This window comes from Colossoma macropomum, unplaced genomic scaffold (genome assembly GCF_904425465.1).
Source record: "Colossoma macropomum unplaced genomic scaffold, Colossoma_macropomum, whole genome shotgun sequence".
NCBI classification, from domain to species: domain Eukaryota; kingdom Metazoa; phylum Chordata; class Actinopteri; order Characiformes; family Serrasalmidae; genus Colossoma; species Colossoma macropomum.
Window position 1 is genome coordinate 33,895,253 of NW_023494807.1, and position 17,500 is coordinate 33,912,752.

The window sequence follows — 17,500 nt, forward strand, 5'->3', positions numbered from 1 at the left end:
AATGTGAAGGAAAGCGGAATATTTCTGTGGAGGTGGAGAGAAAAGATGAACGAGGGTTTTGTCGCATTCCCGTCAGTTTTCCCGCGTAATTACTTAGTTTGCCAGTAGTTACTCTATTGTGTAGGTAACAGTAAGGCTTGTAGTAAAATAAGTTATACAAATGTGAACTTATTCATTTATATATATATATACAAAAATGGTGGTACATATGGAAAGAACTATGAAACTGCATCAAAAATATAAATGCAAAACTTTTTTTCTTTTTATTATTGTTGTTTATGACATGAACAAAAATTAAATGAGTAAGTAAAAGTTGGCCTTAGGCTAATACTGAAGTGCCAGTGAGCACAGGTAGGTTAGGAGCTTAGCCTCAGGCTTACAGTGTTGATAGAGTAAATGATAGTAGTTTACAGTGAGTAGCAGTAGCTATGGAGCCTCCTCATTTATTAATTTATTTACATATATATGTGGATTTGGTGTCTCTGACATAAGTATGTTTTTTTTTTTGTTTTTTTTGTTTTTTTTTAAAGTATGGTGTATGTATGTATAGTTGTGCGTTTGGATGGGAAAAGCTGCAAATAAATTGCCCTTTTTGGGATGAATAAACTACTCTGAACTGAACTGAGATCTTTAGTGCTCTGTTGGACTTATGATGAAGCTATAAAATTAAAATCAGGTACAGAACCAGGCTTTAAGCTCATATTGTAGTTAGAGCAGGCCAAATTAGTCTTACAGCTAGGCCTCAAGCTTAACATGTATTTAGAGAAATAGTAAATGTACAGTTAGGCCTTTTCTGAGGGTTATGGTGAAGTTAGTTAAAGTAAAAGTAGATTTAGGGCAAGACCTTGACCGTTGCTGAGGTCAGAGTAAGGTGATGACCCCACCTTGCCCATCCCAAATATTTCAAATCTTTTGAGTTACACACCATTATCTCCAACTTTCATGATTACTTTGAACACCATTATATCCAAACCTTACATAGATAATATTTTATTATCTTTCACATCATTATTAATGTCAGTAGTTTTTCTTATTAAAAATGATTCCATTATTTCCAAACTAAGAAGTAAAATATATTTTCAAAGATAATCAAAGATAAACTTTATTTTTTTTGTGTATTACTGTTATTCAGTACGGTTGTAACTAAGTCTCTCTGCGTGTGTGCTTTTCTCCTTCAAAGACTGTGTAGTTCTTAGATGGAACAAACAGGTTCTTCTCTGTGTGTGTGCTTCTCCCAGATGAGGCCTACTTGGCACACACCACTGCACTTTGCATTCACAAGCAGGGTCCCTTACACACACAAACACACACACACACACAAACACACAGGGAGAGAGCTGCACATGACACAGAGAGCCATACGGTAAAATATAATAATATAATAATGTTTTCCATATGAGCTTGGGGTTATTTCCTACTTGTCAAATCAAAGTCCATTTACATTTTGTACAACAGCACATCAGCAGAGAGCCGGGTCTGGCCCCGCCGGTGTTGTGCCGAATTCCGACTCCCTGGCAGAATCCGACTCCCCCTCGCGTGCACGCGCTTCACATAATCGTGTGGCCGTTACGGACTGCACTCAGGATATTTTAGGTTATTTCTGTGTGTAAACAACACTTTAATTTTCCTTCACAGCAAACAACACAACAGGATCTAAAGCCAAACAAAGACTCTCACCGCGATGGTTTAGTTTAATATTACGAAATAAAATTGTTGTTGCTGTACTTGAGAACTGGTGGGACTGAAAGCCTTTCAGTCATAATGATAAGTATTACGACACATTAAACACAGCTTTAAACCTCTGCCTGGAGCACTAAAGCTCACATCTGATGACCTGACGCTGCAGCATTAGCTGACTTTTTTTTTTTCTTGCCATTATTCAGCAACCAGACTTTCATTGCTTTCATAGGACAAATGAACAAATTAGTATCCATTACTTCATAAAAGAGCTGCCTATAATTAAAAATTGTAGTAATAATAATTGTTGTAATGGTATAATTTAAGATTCATTTTGGTTGAAAAGTCAGCAGCGTTTACAGTCAGAAGGTGTGAACCTATCAAAATCGTGCCCCTCTCATCTCTGGGGATGCATTATGACTGGAACGATTAACTTATTCTGATGGCTTCTGGTTCATAGATTACAGCATATAAAGCATATGTCTCTAAATTCAACAGGGGGGATTTTACTGGGGGGAGTAGAATTTTGGCAGTATTATTTTTGACATCTGCCGAAATTATACTCCCCCTCTGATCTCAGCACTGCAAGGTCTGAATGACATCTTCTTCATTTCGCTAGCATGTCCTGGGCTGTAGATTGTGTCCTGAAATGTATTTTATTCTAGGTTCTTGAGGGAGTGAAGGACAGAGAAACAGAAAATACCTCAAGAGAAAACCTTCTTTTATTATTTATACTGTACATGTTTGTATGTAAAACACACCATAAAAAATGTGCACAACTGCTTATTGCAAATAAAACATCTCCCACTACAAACATCCAAAAGAACATAAACTAAAAATGTAAATTAGCTACTTAAATATGCTCAATATTTACACTATATTTACACTGTTACTGTAAATGAAACAATACAGTTTTATGATTAGTAATTACCCAGTTTGTGTCTTCTTGGGCATTTTGCCTTTCTCCACAGAAGTAACACAAATCACTCAGGTCATCTAATAAAACATCATGCCATGTGACAACATAAACACAGATGTTATCATTGTTGATAAATAGGGGTGTTTAGTCAATCTCAGAATAACAGAAGTATTAAACTGTTTCAGATTCTTGTTTCAATTATTACTGCTTTCTACTAGTTTACACTCGTAGGCCTAGAGGTACCCTTACCAGTTTTTTGAAGGAGTAAAATGGCTATTTCCCTTCTTATGTCCTCCATACCCTTGACACTTGTGGAAAAGGAAATAGGCTTGTCTTTCAGGATGCGTTTGACAAACTGTAAAACAAAAACATAATGAAGTTTTTATTGTGACTGAGAATTAAGTTTTTTTCACTGAGGAAATCAATGTTATGCACTGCACATTCTGACACTAATAAACCATGTATTTTAAAATAAAACTTGACAGTGCTTAGAACCGAGGTGCAAATTTGGTCTGACTTGTTGGGGGGTTCAATGTCAAGAGGCTGTAGCTTACATACAGTAAAATATTCAAACATAAAACTGAGTAAACAAAATACAATTACACTTCATTTTGCAATTTCATGCTTTTTATGTCAATATTTAAACACAAAACAAATAATGTCAAGTCAAATTTATTTGTTTAGCGCTTTTTATAACTGATGTTGTCACAAAGCAGCTTCACAGAAATCCATTAAGGACAAAGTTTTAACATGAAATGTAAATCCTCCAGGTGAACAAGCCAGGAAAAACTCCCTCAGAGCTGAGGAAGAAACCTTGGGAGGAACCAAGGCTCACATGGGGGGACCCATCCTCCTCTGGTCAAACTACCTACAAAATTATTATACTACTAATATTAATAGTAGTAGTAGTAGTAATAGTAAGGAGTCCACTTCAGTGTAGGGTGGGCAGCTGGTCCAAGGCAGGTGGCGGTGACTGGGGCGTGGGCAACTGGTCTGAAGCTGGTAGCAGGAGAGCTCGACAGACAATCATCCATCAGTGTTCAGCCGGACAGGTGGGCAGTCGTTTACTCGGAAAAAAGGTAGGGAGATGGAGTTAGTATGTATATATATATATATATATATATATATGTGTGTGTGTGTGTGTGTGTGTGTATGATGTTCATAAGGTAGATATCTAAAACTTGAATTAATTAAGCCTTCATAATCACATTATCATAGACATTATCATAAACTGATCATTAGTGCATAGGACTTACTTTCACATTTTTTGAGTCACGTTGATTAACACATTAATAAACTACTTATAACATCTAAAATGTTAGTCCTTATTTGTTTTCATTTGTTAATTATTAATTGCTACGTTACTTAACCATTTAGTAATGCTTATTACTCTTACGTACAGTGAGCAGATGCACTGTTATTGTGAAGTGCCAGCCTTCTCCTCTTAAAATTATGCCAAAGAGAATCTGAAACAGTGTTAAAAATAGAAACTATGTTCCCAAAAAGGAAACTTACTACGTATTTGTTTTATGGATTTTTAACTGTTGTTTCAAAACAATCTGAAGCAACCAATAAATGACATACAATATATTGTAATTGTTCATTAGCCATAAATATAACTAAAACTAAAATCAATTATAAGACACCAATACTGACATACTGGTATAAAAGAATACAACACAGAGCAATAGCAGCTACAGAATAATTCAACAACTCACTAGTTTTACTGAAAAGTACATCTCAAAATGAATACCTGAATAGTAAGTCTGCAATTTGAGGTGTCAATTATGACCGATGTCTTACCTCACTTTCAATCTGCATATTAGGAGCAGTCCGACGTATATCTGCAAAGTAAATTTTGTATGGCCCTATTTTTTCAAGAGCACATACACGTCTTTCCCTTCCCATGCTTCAGTCAGACCTGTGAAATTTAAAGTAAAAAGATTAACGTAAATGAACACATATTTCCTTTTACATGATATGAAACAGGGAACAAAAGAAAAGGAAAATAATAATGACATGAAATTTTGTTTTAGTAAAACTATAAACATACATTGATATGTGTCAATATTAGATTGTGCTGCTGGTGTGCCAACATCGTCTGCTGGGATGGCAGCTGCTTGTATGGTAGATGACAAGAAGAGAGCAGGAGAGACAGGCTACACTGACAGGAGAGGCTGTGGTAGCTGTAGAAACTGTGTGGCCTGCAGGGGCTTGAATGGCAGGTGCTCCTGTGGAGGTGGATTCTTGCTTGCTGTCTGAGGCAAGAAAAAAAAGTCAGCTAATGCTGCAGCGTCAGGTCATCAGATGTGAGCTTTAGTGCTCCAGGCAGAGGTTTAAAGCTGTGTTCAATGTGTCGTAATACTTATCGTTATGACTGAAAGGCTTTCAGTCCCACCAGTTCTCAAGCACAGCAACAACAACAATCGTTTTTATTTCGTAATATTAAACTAAACCATCGCGGTGAGAGTCTTTGTTTGGCTTTAGATCCTGTTGTGTTGTTTGCTGTGAAGGAAAATTAAAGATAAAGTGTTGTTTACACACAGAAATAACCTAAAAAAATCCTGAGTGCAGTCCGTAACGGCCACACGATTATGTGAAGCGCGTGCACGCGAGGGGGGAGTCGGATTCTGCCAGGGAGTCGGAATTCGGCACAGCATCGGCCTCATGCGTGTGCTTCACTCGCTCCAGCAGAGCTGGTTTTACTAATGGTCAGCGAGGCGCTCGGTCGCTGGAAGTTCGCCCACGTCCTCGAGGCTCTCCCCGAACGCGCCGTTGAGCTCTCCGAAAGTTCACGCCGCCGTTTGCCGGCGTTTTCCACCGATTATCGCGCCAAATACGCCGTCTCTCGTTCGGAGCGGCGACCGCCCGGCGCCCTTTGGAGAGCGCTCTGTAAAACGAGGCGTCGCTGCGCGCCCATTCCTGGACTCAGGACACACAGCAGAGCCTCTTCTAGAGGAGCGAGCCGCTGGACGCTCGCCGAGCGGCGCTTTCGCTCGTATTTTACCCGATAAATGCCACGAGAAAACACAGATCTGAGCGCGTCACTGAGGCACGGCCGCAAAGCCCGCCTGGTTGAGTCTACCCCGTTCTCATGTGCCTTTTAAGGGGCCGGCTCCCCGCCTGAGAGGGAGGTTCCTCTGAACAGTGCAGTCTGAGCTCATTGTCGCTCCGCTCGCAGCAAAAGCAGAACGATGGCAGAAGTCGCTCCCGCTCCAGCCGCCGCGCCGGCCAAAGCTCCCAAGAAGAAAAGTGCCGCCCGGCCCAAGAAAGCCGGCCCCAGCGTCGGCGAGCTTATCGTCAAGGCTGTTTCGCAGTCCAAGGAGAGGAGCGGCGTGTCTCTCGCCGCCCTCAAGAAAGCCCTGGCTGCCGGCGGCTACGACGTGGACAAGAACAACTCCCGCGTCAAGCTCGCCGTCAAGAGTCTCGTGACGAAGGGCACTCTGGTGCAGACCAAAGGCACCGGCGCGTCGGGCTCCTTCAAGCTCAACAAGAAACAAGCCGAGGCCAAAAAGAAGCCAGCGAAGAAAGCAGCGGCCAAACCCAAGAAGGCGGCCGCCAAAAAGCCCGCCGCGGCCAAGAAGCCCAAGAAGGTAGCGGCGAAGAAGCCCGCGGCCGCCAAGAAATCGCCCAAAAAAGCCAAGAAGGTAGCGGCGAAGAAGCCAGCGGCCGCCAAGAAAGTCGCCAAGTCTCCCAAGAAAGCCAAGAAGCCGGCGGCCCCGAAGAAGGCGGCCAAGAGCCCGAAGAAAACAAAGGCCGTCAAGCCCAAAGCAGCGAAGCCCAAGGCGGCGAAAAAGGCCGCACCCAAAAAGAAGTAAACGTGCCGTTCACCTTCATGTCCTGTTTCTCTTATTGAAAAAACGGCTCTTTTAAGAGCCACCCACATTTTCCTCTCAGAGTTAGATTCTCCTTCGTGCTGCACTTAAAAACTAGTCACTACTAGTCAGTAGTGATTTTATTGGAAAGCGCCAGGTTCGATATAATAATCCATTTGCTATTTGCATTTACATGGATGAGAATCGGAGCGGGAATGGGGTAGAAAAACAGCGACTTTCTTTCTTTGTTTCCTTCTTTGTCTTTATCTCTTTCTCTCTCAGTTCAGTTCAGGTTTACGTTACTGACATGACAAATTTGCATTTGTATTGTTAAAGCACAGAAAAAAATATATAACAAAAGTTATATATACAATAATAGTAATAATAATAAGTACAAAACCAAAATTGATAAAACAAGAGAAAGTTTAATTATTAAGTATTTACAATAATTAAAAACCTATTTAATATGTGTCTGCAGCACATAATTTATCTTTATCTCCCAAAGGATCTTCTGTTATTTGTTATTTTTCTTTCTCACACACACACACACGAAGGGGAGGGGGAGAAGCAGAGGGCTTGGAGATGAGCGGTGGGCGGACCCTAAACTTGATGACACTAATATTATTGGTTGTTGGAGGTCACGGCATTGTAGCCAATAGAAACGTAGCAGCTTTGCCTTTATGAAGAGCGATCGGAGGTCGTTGACTTTTATTTCGATTTAGTTCAACAAACTGAAGGGAATTGCAAAATGAGTGGAAGGGGAAAAACCGGAGGTAAAGCTAGGGCCAAAGCCAAGACTCGCTCCTCCCGCGCCGGGCTGCAGTTCCCGGTGGGCCGTGTTCACAGGCTGTTGCGCAAAGGTAACTATGCCGAGCGCGTCGGCGCCGGCGCTCCCGTCTACTTGGCTGCTGTGCTGGAGTATCTGACCGCTGAGATCCTTGAGTTGGCCGGTAACGCCGCTCGCGACAACAAGAAGACCCGTATCATTCCTCGTCATCTGCAGCTGGCTGTTCGTAACGATGAGGAGCTCAACAAACTGCTCGGAGGAGTGACCATCGCTCAGGGTGGAGTGCTGCCCAACATTCAGGCTGTACTGCTGCCCAAAAAGACCGAGAAGGCGGCTAAGACCAAATAAACGTTTTTCTTTTTCCTGTTAAATTGCAAATAACCAAAGGCTCTTTTAAGAGCCACCCACCTTAACAACAAAAGTGCGGTTTTCTATTTCTTTCTCTCCTCTCATGCAAAAAAAGCGGCGGTCTATCGATTGTTACAGGTTGTGTACATTGGGATAAAATAAAAGAATCAAAGCATCACCACGTCCCACGATTGAATACTGAATAAAACTTAAAAGCTACTCGAACACAAGACGAATAAACAGACCTGAATAAATAGCGAGTGAAATAACAGGCGTTATTAATCTGAGTTACATTACACCGGACGTGTAAAAAAAAAACAAGAATGTGGTTCAGGAGCCCGCCAAGGCGTTGGGGAGTGTCTTGTTATTTGAAAATGTGCGCGTGGCAAACGACGCCCAATAGCGTTTAGCCAACGCGTGGGCAGCCGTCCAATGGAAGGCGGGCACATTCAAGACGTCCAATGAGCTGCGCGCAGCTCGAACCCTTAAAACGGCCGAGATATGCGCGCGAAGTTATTATACTTCTTTGTTAGAGAAGAATAGAGTTTGACAACATGGCAAGAACCAAGCAGACCGCCCGTAAGTCCACCGGTGGCAAAGCCCCGAGAAAGCAGCTGGCTACTAAAGCTGCTCGTAAGAGCGCCCCGGCCACCGGCGGCGTCAAGAAGCCTCACCGTTACAGGCCCGGTACCGTGGCTCTGAGGGAGATCCGCCGCTACCAGAAATCCACAGAGCTGCTGATCCGCAAGCTGCCCTTCCAGCGCCTGGTGCGGGAGATCGCTCAGGACTTCAAGACCGATCTCCGCTTCCAGAGCTCTGCCGTCATGGCCCTGCAGGAGGCTAGCGAGGCGTACTTGGTGGGTCTGTTCGAGGACACTAATCTGTGCGCCATCCACGCCAAGAGAGTCACCATCATGCCTAAGGACATCCAGCTGGCCCGCCGTATCCGCGGAGAGCGCGCATAAATTAAACGGCGCGCTCCCAGGTTTCCCCAAAACACCCCAAAGGCTCTTTTAAGAGCCACCTAACTGTTTCAGTCCAGAAGAGTAACTGTCCCAGTCAACCCGAGTTCATTTACGTGCTGTGTGAGGAGTGTCCGTAGTGTAGTGAAGTAGTTGAATGATGTGTGTAATACGGACATGTGACACTGGCTTTCTGCCAAGAACTACAAACACCAAAAATATATATATATATATGTATATATATTACTGAACGTCCAAGAGCAGTCTGTTTAAGTTCTGCTGCTAATTTTTATACACATACAAATCTGTAGGTGTGTACATGGGCTTATACATTTATATAACTAGTTCATAGTGCTACAATACCTACACGATAGAGTAACTACGGGCAAAGAAATTGCGCGGGAAAATGAACCGGAATGCGGTAAATCCCTAAGTAACATTTTTCCTCACCTCAGAAAAACACCGTGCTTTCACTCACATAACGGAAAAAGCTCTTTAAGCGGAAACGTGGGGGGGCTCTTAAAAGAGCCATTGTGTTTATCGTTGATCGAGTCGAGCGTTTAACCTCCGAAGCCGTGCAGGGTTCGTCCCTGACTCTTCAGAGCGTAAACCACATCCATGGCGGTGACGGTCTTCCTCTTGGCGTGCTCGGTGTAGGTGACGGTGTCCCTGATCACGTTCTCCAGGAACACCTTGAGCACGCCGCGCGTCTCCTCGTAGATCAGACCCGAGATACGCTTGACGCCGCCACGGCGAGCCAGACGGCGGATAGCCGGTTTGGTGATGCCCTGGATGTTATCGCGGAGCACTTTACGGTGACGCTTAGCGCCTCCTTTACCCAGACCCTTACCGCCCTTTCCTTTTTTTTTTAGAAACTTTATTTAGTTAGCAACAATTCAACATATAAACAGACAGAGCATAAGAAAGACAGCATATACATACACATACCTTAACACCCTACAATTCAAAAATGTCCCACAAGTCAGCGTCTTTGAATGGCGTGTTCAACGTCCGCAGTCTCTTTAGTTCAATTCTAATTTGTTTAAAAACGTTCCTGCTGGACACGAATTGTTGGTCTATGGTCATCCGACATCTTGTTTTCCAAAGTTTAGACTTTACAATAGTGATGATAAACCACAAGAACTCATGTTTCCTATTATCTACTTTTTCATCAAAAATCCCATATATTATAGATTTCATATGTATACTTATTTCTAAACCCATATCCTTAACCATCTCCCACACTTCTTAAGAGCGATAACAGTTGAATAAAAAATGGTCTAAAGTCTCTTCTTCTTGGCAATTTGGCATGGGGCATAAAGTGGTTTTCACAAAGCAGCTCCATCTTACTACAGCTCTCACTGGCAGCCTTCTTACGGCCATCAGCCATGAGAGATCTCCCTGTTTGTCAGAAAGTTTTTTACACAGAAGATTTTTAATACACCTGTCATTTTCTTCTCCTACAAGATTTCTAAATTCTACCTTTGAGCCGTACTCTTCATCAGTTATTAACCCATATATCTTTTTATTTGAATCATTAATCCAATCAATATCTAAATGTTTGTATTTGTTTATAAAATCACCATATAACAACTTATAATAGGGTACTGATGTTCTAGCACGACCCTTTTTTTGTTTCCAATTGGTAATATTTCCAATCCAATCTGCTTGTCTATTTATACCATTTGCAATGATTTTACACACAGAGATTTTGGTTTTAATGGCGATATCTATGGCTCCTAATCCCCCCAAATCTTTCCTCTTATATAGCAAATTTCGTTTTGTTACTTCTCTAGTGGAATCCCATATAAAATTACAACATAATTTATTCACAATTTTGAGCCATTTATCTGTAGGTGGAAATATGCAAGATAAAAATAAAATTTTTGATAAAATATAAGTCTTAACTATATTTATTCTAGTTTTATAGCTTAAATCACAATTTTTCCATTTACTCACTTCTTCTTTTATAACTTCTACTTTTCCATTCCAATTATTCTCGACACAATCTTTATTGTTTATACAAATTCCTAAAACCTTTAAATTTTGAGTTTCTGGTATATTAACCACAAACTTATTTTCAGGATTCCCTATCCAAACACATTCAGATTTGGAGACATTTAGTCTTGCTCCTGATACTTGTTCATACATTTTAAAATGTTCAAATATTGCATCTAATTCATTTTTAGATTTAATAAAAACAGTTATGTCATCTGCATATGCAGAGATCACAACTTTCCTTCCACCTACAGTTACTCCTTTTAAACGCTCATCGTTCCTAACTTTTGTGATCAAAGGACTTATTGCCAATACATAAAGAGCTGCGCTAAGAGGGCAACCTTGCTTTACACCCCTCATAACTTCAAAGGAATCTGTCAAATTGCCATTCACATTAATCTGTATATTGCTTTTGGCATATAAACACATGATCATTTTAATAAAATTATCAGGAAAATGATACATTCTAAACACTTCCCATAAATAAGTTCTAGAGACATAATCAAAAGCTTTTTTCTGATCAAGAGTAACAATATAAAAACTTTCACCACTCTCATATACCAGTTCTCTTAAAGTGTTCAAATTATCCCACATAGCTCTCCCTTTAATAGCACATGTTTGCTCTTTAGCTATGATTAAATACAAAATATCATTTAATCTATTCATTATTACTTTGGCAAAGATCTTGTAATCAACATTCATCAAAGTAAGGTGTCTCCAGTTGTTAATATCACTGGCATCACCCTTTTTATACAATAATGATAATACCCCATCATAAAACGTGTCATACATATAACCTTTTCCAATACCTTCATTAAACACCCGTGTAAGTAAATTAGATAAGTCGAAAATACACATTTGATAAAATTCCGAGGGCAAGCCATCTTTCCCAGGAGATTTCCCAGTGTTTAGCTGTTTAATGGCAGACACTACTTCACTTTCTATAACCTCATCTCCCAAATGATCAAAATAATAATTATATTTAAAGTTCAAAAAGGACTTTAACATGTTAACATCTATTTCTATTTCTTGATACATTTCCTCACAAAGCTCTTTTATTGTATGTCTAACTTTTCCTGATTCGGTAATAATAATACCACTTTTATCTCTGATGCTAGTAACACAAGATCTTTGCTTTTGTTTTGAAAACAGATGAGATATTTGAGATGGATTCAAAGTTTCATCAAGATGAACACCAAGTTTAATCTGCAATTTCTGTAAATGTTCATTATTCATAACATCAATTTCATCCTTTAATTCACGTAAACTATTTTCTTCAACTGCAGTTATGCATGGTTTTAATTTCAAGTTAATATATTGCTCCATTATATGGTTATATCTCTCGTTTTTTTCCTGATTAATTAATTTGCTTTTATATTTAAAATAATTTTTAACACGTGTTTTTAAAATTTCCCATACTTCATACTTATCTTTGGTCAGAATATTTAGAGATCTAATTCTTGCAAGCTCATCTTTTAATTCCAACAAAATATTGGGATATTTTAAGATTTTTGTATTCAATTTCCAATAGTTGACACTTTTATCATTTAAAAAATTTATTGTAGATGTAACTGTCAAATGATCAGAATCTATAAGCATTTTAGTTTTATATGAAATTACAGTAAATTTTTTATTAACATAAATTCTATCTATTCTAGTTTTACATGTTCTATCAAACCTTGTAAAGTCTATACGATCAGGATAAACCATTCTAAATGTATCCTGCATATTGTATTCGTTCATTATTTGTTTCAAAACATTACCTTCTCTACCGATTTTACTTGACCTTTCTGCTATTCTGTCTCTCTCATCTGTAATTGTATTAAAATCACCACAGACAATTACATAAAATCCTACACATAGCAAAGTTTTAATTTTATTAAAAAGCTGCATTTTTCTAACTCTATCTTGGGCTGTATATAAATTTATTATTCTAATTTTTTTTCCAAATAAAAACACATCAACAAACATTAACCTGCCTGGAATAATTTCTCTTAATTGGATAACGGCAACATTTTCAGAAAAGAAAAGGATTCCTATTCCATCTGCTTTACTTTCACCTATTGAAAGAAAGGACTTACCCTTCACCCATAACTTTTGTACTTCAGCAACATCTTTAAAAGTAGACAACCTTGTTTCCTGAATACACAATATGTCTAATTTCTCTCTTAACAATATATTAATTTTTTTAGATCTATTTAAGGCAGATTGAATACCACGAACATTGCAAGAAGCAACAAGTAAATTATAAAAAGGCATGCATGATACATCAGTTCTCAACTTTTTTTCTGATTTTTTTTCTTCTTCTTTACAGCATTACCTTCAGTCTCAGTCGAGGAGTTCAGCTTCCGTTTCTCATTTTCAGCTTTCAGAACTTCTGGATCCTTTCCAGTTGTCTTTTCAATATCCATTTGTTGATCCTCTGTGTACTCGTCCGGTGCTTTCTTTCCTTTTTGTGACGGTTCCTTCTTTTCTTCCTCCGAAGACTCACTAAAATCTCCACTCTCTGATGAGTCACTTGACGAGTCGCTGTCCGAGCTCTCATCCGGGCTTGATTCGTCATCCGCTTCTGAAGTCTCCATTTGGGCTGCTTCCTCTTTAGATTTTTTTCCTTGGGCATGTTTGGAAGCTTCCTTTCCTTTCTCTACATCCTTGGCAGAAATTGTAACTGCACCTTGAGCTTGACCACTCAGCATCTGGACTGTAGCATCCACTGACAATTCTGTTGCTGCACCAGTTTCCGCACGCTGTAAGTTGTCATGTCTTGGAACACTCGGCTTTTGCTTGGATTTATTGGCGTAGGATTTAGGGCATGTGAAGAAAATGTGCCCCACGTCTCCACACAAAGTGCAGGTGGCAGTGTTTCCACATTCCATAGCCTTATGGCCAAATCCTCCACACTTCCAGCATTTCGTTTCCAGACATTCTTTAGCCTGGTGTCCGGTAGACTGGCACACATAACATGAGGAGGCTTGACCTTGATAGCTAATTTTGCCGTTGTAAGGGCCAAAGGAAACAGAATTTGGGATGGGCATCATCTTGCCTTCAGCATCTTTGCGGAGTTTTACTTGATATTTCCTAATCCCATACCACATTCCAAAATTATCCACAGGTTTAACTGCGGGCTTTAAGACATCACAGAATCGTTTTAGGTACAGTTCAACATCATAATCAGAAATGCGTCCAGTCCAGAACTTGATAACAAGTGTCTTAACATCCAGGTTTGCAGGGGAAAATACTTCAAAATCCTTCCAAGCATGTTGGTTGGAAGAGTGCAGCTCAAGGAACACATGTAAAGCTTTTTCTGTGTTGAAACAAATTTCAAACTCTTTTCGATTCGGTAGACTTATGAAAGAATAAATGTCCTGTAAGGTGATCCACTGGGACTGAAAAAGGAGTTCACCAACATAGTTACGGTCTGGTGGTTCTCCAAGTCCGATATATTTCAACTTAACCCAATATTTGATGAAGCGATCGCTGAAGGCTCCACGAGACGCCATTGCCGCGTCGAGACCTTCAGCGTAATAAGACGAAACTTTGTGCCTTAAAAGTCCACAAACAGGAAGAAAATCCAAAATGTAAGAGTAGGAAACAGGGACCGCAGACACCGCGAGGTGCTGCGGTCAAAAAGACCACACTAATTCTCTTCTTTAAACTTTAATTTCCTCCCTTTCTTTTTTACACTTCAATTTCCTCCTTTTCTTTAAGAAACTTTATTTGGTTAGCAACAATTCAACATATAAAACAGACAGAGCATAAGAAAGACAGCATATACATACACATACCTTAACACCCTACAATTCAAAAATGTCCCACAAGTCAACGTCTTTGAATGGCGTGTTCAACGTCCGCAGTCTCTTTAGTTCAATTTTAATTTGTTTAAAAACGTCTCTGCTGGACACGAATTGTTGGTCTATGGTCATCCGACATCTTGTTTTCCAAAGTTTAGACTTTACAATAGCGATGATAAACCACAAGAACTCATGTTTCCTGTTATCTACTTTTTCATCAAAAATCCCATATATTATAGATTTCATATGTATATTTATTTCTAAACCCATATCCTTAACCATCTCCCATACTTCTTGAGAGCGATAACAGTTGAATAAAAAATGGTCTAAAGTCTCTTCTTCTTGGCAATTTGGCATGGGGCATAAAGTGGTTTTCACAAAGCAGCTCCATCTTACTACAGCTCTCACTGGCAGCCTTCTTACGGCCATCAGCCATGAGAGATCTCCCTGTTTGTCAGAAAGTTTTTTACACAGAAGATTTTTAATACACCTGTCATTTTCTTCTCCTACAAGATTTCTAAATTCTACCTTTGAGCCGTACTCTTCATCAGTTATTAACCCATATATCTTTTTATTTGAATCATTAATCCAATCGATATCTAAATGTTTGTATTTGTTTATAAAATCACCATATAACAACTTATAATAGGGTACTGATGTTCTAGCACGACCCTTTTTTTGTTTCCAGTTGGTAATATTTCCAATCCAATCTGCTTGTCTATTTATACCATTTGCAATGATTTTACACACAGAGATTTTGGTTTTAATGGCGATATCTATGGCTCCTAATCCCCCCAAATCTTTCCTCTTATATAGCAAGTTTCGTTTTGTTACTTCTCTAGTGGAATCCCATATAAAATTACAACATAATTTATTCACAATTTTGAGCCATTTATCTGTAGGTGGAAATATGCAAGATAAAAATAAAATTTTTGATAAAATATAAGTCTTAACTATATTTATTCTAGTTTTATAGCTTAAATCACAATTTTTCCATTTACTCACTTCTTCTTTTATAACTTCTACTTTTCCATTCCAATTATTCTCGACACAATCTTTATTGTTTATACAAATTCCTAAAACCTTTAAATTTTGAGTTTCTGGTATATTAACCACAAACTTATTTTCAGGATTCCCTATCCAAACACATTCAGATTTAGAGACATTTAGTCTTGCTCCTGATACTTGTTCATACATTTTAAAATGTTCAAATATTGCATCTAATTCATTTTTAGATTTAATAAAAACAGTTATGTCATCTGCATAAGCAGAGATCACAACTTTCCTTCCACCTACAGTTACTCCTTTTAAACGCTCATCGTTCCTAACTTTTGTGATCAAAGGACTTATTGCCAATACATAAAGAGCTGCACTAAGAGGGCAACCTTGCTTTACACCCCTCGTAACTTCAAAGGAATCTGTCAAATTGCCATTCACATTAATCTGTATATTGCTTTTGGCATATAAACACATGATCATTTTAATAAAATTATCAGGAAAATGATACATTCTAAACACTTCCCATAAATAAGTTCTAGAGACATAATCAAAAGCTTTTTTCTGATCAAGAGTAACAATATAAAAACTTTCACCACTCTCATATACCAGTTCTCTTAAAGTGTTCAAATTATCCCACATAGCTCTCCCTTTAATAGCACATGTTTGCTCTTTAGCTATGATTAAATCCAAAATATCATTTAATCTATTCATTATTACTTTTGCAAAGATCTTGTAATCAACATTCATCAAAGTAAGGTGTCTCCAGTTGTTAATATCACTGGCATCACCCTTTTTATACAATAATGATAACACCCCATCATAAAACGTGTCATACATATAGCCTTTTCCAATACCTTCATTAAACACCCGTGTAAGTAAGTTAGATAAGTCAAAAATACACATTTGATAAAATTCCGAGGGCAAGCCATCTTTCCCAGGAGATTTCCCAGTGTTTAGCTGTTTAATGGCAGACACTACTTCACTTTCTATAACCTCATCTCCCAAATGATCAAAATAATAATTATATTTAAAGTTCAAAAAGGACTTTAAAATGTTAACATCTATTTCTATTTCTTGATACATTTCCTCACAAAGCTCTTTTATTGTATGTCTAACTTTTCCTGATTCGGTAATAATAATACCACTTTTATCTCTGATGCTAGTAACACAAGATCTTTGCTTTTGTTTTGAAAACAGATGAGATATTTGAGATGGATTCAAAGTTTCATCAAGATGAACACCAAGTTTAATCTGCAATTTCTGTAAATGTTCATTATTCATAACATCAATTTCATCCTTTAATTCACGTAAACTATTTTCTTCAACTGCAGTTATGCATGGTTTTAATTTCAAGTTAATATATTGCTCCATTATATGGTTATATCTCTCGTTTTTTTCCTGATTAATTAATTTGCTTTTATATTTAAAATAATTTTTAACACGTGTTTTTAAAATTTCCCATACTTCATACTTATCTTTGGTCAGAATATTTAGAGATCTAATTCTTGCAAGCTCATCTTTTAATTCCAACAAAATATTGGGATATTTTAAGATTTTTGTATTCAATTTCCAATAGTTGACACTTTTATCATTTAAAAAATTTATTGTAGATGTAACTGTCAAATGATCAGAATCTATAAGCATTTTAGTTTTATATGAAATTACAGTAAATTTTTTATTAACATAAATTCTATCTATTCTAGTTTTACATGTTCTATCAAACCTTGTAAAGTCTATACGATCAGGATAAACCATTCTAAATGTATCCTGCATATTGTATTCGTTCATTATTTGTTTCAAAACATTACCTTCTCTACCGATTTTACTTGACCTTTCTGCTATTCTGTCTCTCTCATCTGTAACTGTAATAAAATCACCACAGACAATTACATAAAATCCTACACATAGCAAAGTTTTAATTTTATTAAAAAGCTGTATTTTTCTAACTCTATCTTGGGCTGTATATAAATTTATTATTCTAATTTTTTTTCCAAATAAAAACACATCAACAAACATTAACCTGCCTGGAATAATTTCTCTTAATTGGATAACGGCAACATTTTCAGAAAAGAAAAGGATTCCTATTCCATCTGCTCTACTGTCACCTATTGAAAGAAAGGACTTACCCTTCACCCATAACTTTTGTACTTCAGCAACATCTTTAAAAGTAGACAACCTTGTTTCCTGAATACACAATATGTCTA

The 17,500-nt window shown here is 38.3% G+C and overlaps 4 protein-coding genes across 4 annotated transcripts in view; all 4 read left to right on the plus strand.

The window, feature by feature from the left end:
- LOC118796766 (histone H2B) overlaps positions 1-530 on the plus strand; it is a 1,175-nt gene extending 645 nt beyond the window's left edge. Inside the window, exon 1 of the mRNA XM_036555869.1 lies at positions 1-530. This exon is cut by the window's left edge and continues 645 nt beyond it. The gene's annotated coding sequence lies outside the window, so the exon portion shown is untranslated.
- Positions 531-5,754: 5,224 nt separating this feature from the next.
- LOC118796756 (histone H1-like) lies at positions 5,755-6,562 on the plus strand. The gene has a single exon (XM_036555858.1). The coding sequence runs from the start codon at positions 5,791-5,793 to the stop codon at positions 6,412-6,414; it is 624 nt and encodes a 207-aa protein (XP_036411751.1). The 5' UTR covers positions 5,755-5,790; the 3' UTR covers positions 6,415-6,562.
- LOC118796762 (histone H2A-like) lies at positions 6,557-7,628 on the plus strand. Its single transcript, XM_036555863.1, has one exon. The coding sequence runs from the start codon at positions 7,160-7,162 to the stop codon at positions 7,544-7,546; it is 387 nt and encodes a 128-aa protein (XP_036411756.1). The 5' UTR covers positions 6,557-7,159; the 3' UTR covers positions 7,547-7,628.
- A 372-nt stretch (positions 7,629-8,000) lies between these two features.
- LOC118796759 (histone H3) lies at positions 8,001-8,543 on the plus strand. Its single transcript, XM_036555861.1, has one exon. It carries the CDS (start codon positions 8,101-8,103, stop codon positions 8,509-8,511), a length of 411 nt encoding a protein of 136 aa, XP_036411754.1. The 5' UTR covers positions 8,001-8,100; the 3' UTR covers positions 8,512-8,543.
- Positions 8,544-17,500: the final 8,957 nt, after the last annotated feature.

Excerpts from the sequence above, each read along its gene's own strand:
- LOC118796762 (XM_036555863.1), top strand. The coding sequence starts at position 7,160 with ATGAGTGGAAGGGGAAAAACCGGAGGTAAAGCTAGGGCCAAAGCCAAG.
- LOC118796759 (XM_036555861.1), top strand. The coding sequence starts at position 8,101 with ATGGCAAGAACCAAGCAGACCGCCCGTAAGTCCACCGGTGGCAAAGCC.
- LOC118796756 (XM_036555858.1), top strand. The coding sequence starts at position 5,791 with ATGGCAGAAGTCGCTCCCGCTCCAGCCGCCGCGCCGGCCAAAGCTCCC.